Genomic DNA, 5511 nt, shown 5'->3' on the forward strand with positions numbered 1-5511 from the left:
CTTAGGATTTGTTTCACTGTGCTAGGGCAAACAGTGTATTTTAAAACCTTGGTTAAAGTTAGCTGAGTCACCCTGTATATGTATAAACGTTACGCATAGCCATGGTTCATGCCCATTATAATGGTTTCGCATTTTCACAGGCGGAAGCGCTTAAGTGCCTTTGTTACTTCTACGCAGACAGCTCTCTACTCCCGGCTTAGAATGATGCTGCCCCGGTATCGTGAACCTGAACACGCATTTGTGCAGGAGCCACCGCGATGACTCAGTGGTTGCAAGAGGCTTGTCCCCACAGCACGAGACCAACGATTAAAATCCCGCCTTTACTAATTGCAGATCGATGCAGGCGAAAACCCAGAATGTTCACGTCACCTTCGATGGTTAAACAATAATCCTCCTAGCTAGAGTGGCCTTCTGTCCCGCTGTTCTCACCATCCGCCCCTTTCCCTGTCACACAAGAACCTTTATTTGTTTTCTTAAGGCGCTTTTCATCTGTCTATGATGCTGAAAACATTATGTGCTCAGTTTCATTCCTTGAGAACCTGCCTGCACTACATTACGACGGACACTGTACTTATCACAACTGTCGCTAGAAAATGGGTGCTTCCGGCTCCTCTTTCGCAGGATTTGATGCACGTGACGAGCAAGACCCTACGAAGCTGAAACGTATGTACCAGAGTTTGGGCCTCCCAGGGAACTACTGGCAAGGAGTCGGTGTCTCCACCTGCCGGAGCCAAGACGTTCCATCTCAGAAGTTGCAAACAATCCTGGATGAGCGCGATACACACGCGAGTGACCGCTACGCCAAGAAGGTCTACCAGCGGACTGTCGACCTTACAGAGCAAATGCAAAGCTCGTTAGAGTAAGTGACACCAGCGAGAGGTCATTTAAACTTCATCTGCTGTCACGTGAGGATTGCTTTTTGCACAATTCTGTAATATCAAAAGTTCCGGTGTCTGGATATCTGCATCAGTGCATGTTTAATAATCTCCTCCCGGGAACAGTTATGTTCAGTCTGTTTACCTGGAGCGTAGATAAAGAAGTTGTTTCAGTAAGTTATCTCATTCCGAAATGAGTAATTCCACAACCAGCGCATGCGCGTGAGTTCGGCCTTAGAGACAAGGACGTTTGCTAGAATCTGCTTGAGATTTTAACTTGGTTACTTCCCGCTTCGAAGGCAGCTAAAGCAATCACGTCTGAACCTCCGCCGCAGCAAAACCCAGCTTTATGCAACTTCACTGATGCTTCTTTTGATCGCAGATGCTTGTGCAGACAAGAATAGGGTAGAGTCGGAGTGGTTGGTTCATGTTGGAACGACGAAAACAGCGCTGACAGACGAGGCAGCAGAAAAATACCAAACGCATACGCTGACTAGCAACCGAATGGTTTATTGCGAAAAAAATGCGAATATAAGCGGCAGGGTGAGCAAAACACACCCCAAAAAAGACACATTTGGCGGCACAATCATGAAAGTAACACATACCGCAGTACGAACCAAAATGTTACGTTGCGACAAGCAAGAAGACGGCACAACATGGCGACAGGGTGATTTAATGGCTGGCCAAGGGCTCCTCTCGCATCACTGTCGATCTTAGAAACAATACTTTAGGATGTCAAAAAACATTATTCGACTTTGAGAGGCCATTTCCTGTGGGAATAAAGCTGCTGATGATTCGCTGACACACGTGTCAACACATTTGGGAATGTGAAATGATTCTCATATCAAGCGTGAGGTTTGATCCCTATATATGTCGATGATTGTTGTCTTATTCAGAGATGCCTTACAGTTTTCGCAATTGGCGGATTGAGTGACTATGTTCTTCAGGTGTGACTGATTTGCTATGTCATTCGCGTGTTCATGCAGTCGCTCATTCAAATTTCACTCAGCGTCCGATACCCCCCGATGTAGTTGCTGGTATTTTTGACGTGTTCAGTATCGAACTTAACTACCTTTAATTGCCCCCTGAATTTCCTACTGACGGTTTCTATATCTGGAAGTTCTAATGCTATTAGACGATCATGTATGTTGGACGTATGCCCCGCGTTCCAAGAAGAGCCTTCTGCCCTGGAAGTCGGCCCACTCAGTATAACTGAAATGTGGAATAGTGGGAAATTGTATTAAAATCTGTAGAGGTGTTGCGTGCATAAATGCCAAGCCAGCTTTCACGCTCAGGGTACTAGGCGTAGCATTGCAGGCTAACCAATGAACATTATACCTAGCATGGTCGATAATCAATACTAGGCCAAAACGGAATTCAGAAGGTTGCGCATACATTAAATGATAAGAACATCGCGTGTATACCCTATGTTCACAGCCGCGCACAACATAAACAATATTGTGAGCAAAGGCGGCGCGAACCTGGGATTTTCCGCCAAGAATGATTCAGGAAGGCTGTGCAGGAGAGTTACCCAAGAGGTTAGAAAGGGCTGTCAAAAGAAGCACGGTAAGCAATGTATGAACTGTTATTGCGGTGTTGTTTATCAGATCTCACGGTCATGCGGCCGGTACTACATCGGGGAGACCGGACGCTGAGTCGATAAGCGACTGAGTGAACACGCGAAAAACAGAAAATTACTCATAACGCAACAACACGGTCACTAATTCCGCCGATTGCGAAAACTGTGAGACGTTTCTGAACAAGACAGGAATCATCGGTAAGTATTAAGATCTGACATCTCGCTTGATATCAGAAGCATTTCACATTCACAGAATTGGTGGCATGTGTATCAGCGAATCACCACCGGCTTTACTCCCACAGGAACTAGCATTTTTATGTCGATGACCGTTTTTTGATAGCCTAACGCATGTATGCCGCGTTTATGATTGCGTCACGAAATGTGTCTTTTTTGTATCTTTTCTGTATTTTTCTCGCTCTGCCGCTATATATTACTCGCATCTTTTCGTAATAAACCGTTTAGTTGCTAGCCAGAGCACGTGTGCGGTCCTTTTCTGTTGTCCCGTGTGTAAGCACTGTTTTTCCATGTCTCTTCCAGCAAATTGCAGCGCTGGTGACAAGCAATCGTAGTGTATGAGGTGGACGGAGGAACAACTGCCTATATCTATTTCATTTTTAAAATACCAGTGACGTTCCGGAGGGTCGTGCAGGAGTCGTAAAGTTGAAAACTGTACTCACTGCCGTTCCAATTGCGCGGGAAATGAACAAACACCGCCATCGCTCAATACTGTGCATATACTTGAACCATTTAATAGGTTCGGATCCTATCATAATGCGATACGCGCACGTTTAGTACAAACGTTTTGTAACATCCATGTTGCTAATCAGGATACCGTTTCCATTAAATTTTATTGAATTTTTGGACGCGCACCTCTGTAAAGATTTTGTAGGATGCTTATATGCGTTTCCTTTCTTTCTCCCTGTGAGCGCACAATGGAATATTTGGAGTGAGTGAGTGAGTGAGTGAGTGAGTGAGTGAGTGAGTGAGTGAGTGAGTGAGTGAGTGAGTGAGTGAGTGAGTGAGTGAGTGAGTGAGTGAGTGAATGAGTGAGTGAGTGAGTGAGTGAGTGAGTGAGTGAGTGAGTGAGTGAGTGAGTGAGTGAGTGAGTGAGTGAGTGAGTGAGTGAGTGAGTGAGTGAGTGAGTGAGTGAGTGAGTGAGTGAGTGAGTGAGTGAGTTGGTTATGGGGTTTAACATTTCAAAGCGACTCAGGCTATGAGAAACGCCGTAGTGGAGGGCGCCGCAAATTTCGACCACATGAGGTTCTTTAACGTGCACTGAGATCGCACAGAACAGCGGTGCTTTGCTTTTCGTCTCCATCGAAAAGCGGCCGCCGCGGTCGGGATTCACACTTGGACACACTTGTCACTCTTATCTCAAGAAAGGTTTCTGCCAAGGTGCCAAAGTCTCCTGTAGTATGATTAATATGGTTGCCCTGGATCGAAATGTATGGCATCAAATATATTGTTAATTGTTTGACAATTACCAGACACTCAAAATCAAACGTGTGTTGCCTCCTGTTTCTTTATTCTTGACGCGCCATTATCTGCGCAAAGTGCCGAATAATTAAGTCTACCGAACATCGGATCAGGATGCACAGTCGGCCTATTAATTTCAACCTTCCTTACAATATTGCGAATGATAGCCGAGTTCTAGTGCCCAGATAAATCTAGCACTCCGTTTCTCTCGAGTGCCATGCTATCATTTCCCGATGCTCTCTTTTTATCTGTATAGCGATAATGTAGACATTATGGCATGCAGGAGGGGTGTGGACGCCATCATAACCAACCGTCCTGGTCGTCTCAGCAAGCTGATAAGAAAGTGGTATTTTCCGATGCTGCGCATGGCCACTGTTCGAGACAGCCCCTGGAGCCGTTTCGAAGGCTGGGCGCCGTACCCCAGGCTTCAGCGCTTTCAGAAGGTCCGTCTGGGAGACAAATACCTCGACATAATACCTGGTGTCAACGATTAAAGAGAGGAGAATTTTCGACTTCTTACATTTGCAGTTCAAAATTGAAGTACAGTTTCTTTGATCACATGAAGGTAGCGTGTTTCTCTTAAATAAATGAAGGAATTAGGCGTCATCATGAACCATCCTACACAAAACTATTCAATCAATTTTACTCGATTATAGGCACTCTCGTATATTGGGTGTTTATATTCGAAAAACCTAAAATAACCCCCTTTTCTCCCCCCCCCCCCTTAACCTGTTTGCAATATCTCGACCAAACGGACGCGCTAAATAACTAAATAACGCAAAGCATTTCGAAAATGTCTTTGGCAAAAGCGATTGCACTTCGCCTAAAATTCATGTTGTGGCAGCCCTCTTCAAACTCATTCCGACTACCGTTACGGGCATGTCGAACAGCTGGCTCCAAAAAGAACAATGAGGCTCGCGATCCCTGAGATATACCTTGATTTCCGGCGAACGGCCACCGATTCCAGGTTCACGTCATAACAAGCTGATAGAGTAATCGGGGTCGCTTATTTCCTGCTTTTAGCGTTCTGTGCCGCCAGCGGTCGTGTAGTGTCGGAGTGCGGCGACGGGAGACTGGAGATCGCGCCGCGGACGAAGTACCACCTTGGGACTGGCCGCCTTCTCTACGTGCTTTTCTTCGAAAATAGGGGGTGCTTAGATTTTTTTATATTGCGAAAGCAGTACTACGCTCATTAGCAGGCTTTCGCGTAGCGGTGGCCAGTAGCCACGTTTGACCTTTAGAATGACATCTGACGTCATACCAGGGTAAGAGACGGGCTACCAAGTCGAGTCGCCGCGTAGCGGCGGCCGGTAGCCACGGCGCGCCGCGCTCCTCTCGCTAGACGCGCTGCGCGCTAGACCCCTGACGTCATACCAGGAGTGAGAGGGGCTAACAAGTCGAGCCGTCGCGTAGCGGCGGCCGGTAGCCGCGCGTGAAGATGCGGCGCATTGCGCTCCTTCTGTTGGAGGCGCTACGCTCGCTTGGATGTCACAATAGAGAGGTAGGGGGTGGAGCCGGGGGTTCACCGTATACCAATTCAGTCGCCATGCCTCCTCAACAGAAGGCGCGTCGCCTCGCTCT

General features: G+C 47.0%; 1 protein-coding gene across 1 annotated transcript; it reads left to right on the forward strand.

The window, feature by feature from the left end:
• Window positions 1-628: 628 nt before the first annotated feature.
• LOC146190182 (dermonecrotic toxin SPH-like) lies at window positions 629-4494 on the forward strand. The gene is made up of 2 exons (XM_084603386.1): window positions 629-859; window positions 4214-4494. Exons 1-2 carry the CDS (start codon window positions 666-668, stop codon window positions 4422-4424), a joined length of 405 nt encoding a protein of 134 aa, XP_084459512.1. The 5' UTR covers window positions 629-665; the 3' UTR covers window positions 4425-4494.
• The last annotated feature ends 1017 nt before the right edge of the window (window positions 4495-5511 follow it).

The sequence above is a fragment of the Amblyomma maculatum genome, chromosome 5 (genome assembly GCF_055883805.1).
Source record: "Amblyomma maculatum isolate TAMU_Amacu chromosome 5, ASM5588380v1, whole genome shotgun sequence".
Classification (NCBI taxonomy): domain Eukaryota; kingdom Metazoa; phylum Arthropoda; class Arachnida; order Ixodida; family Ixodidae; genus Amblyomma; species Amblyomma maculatum.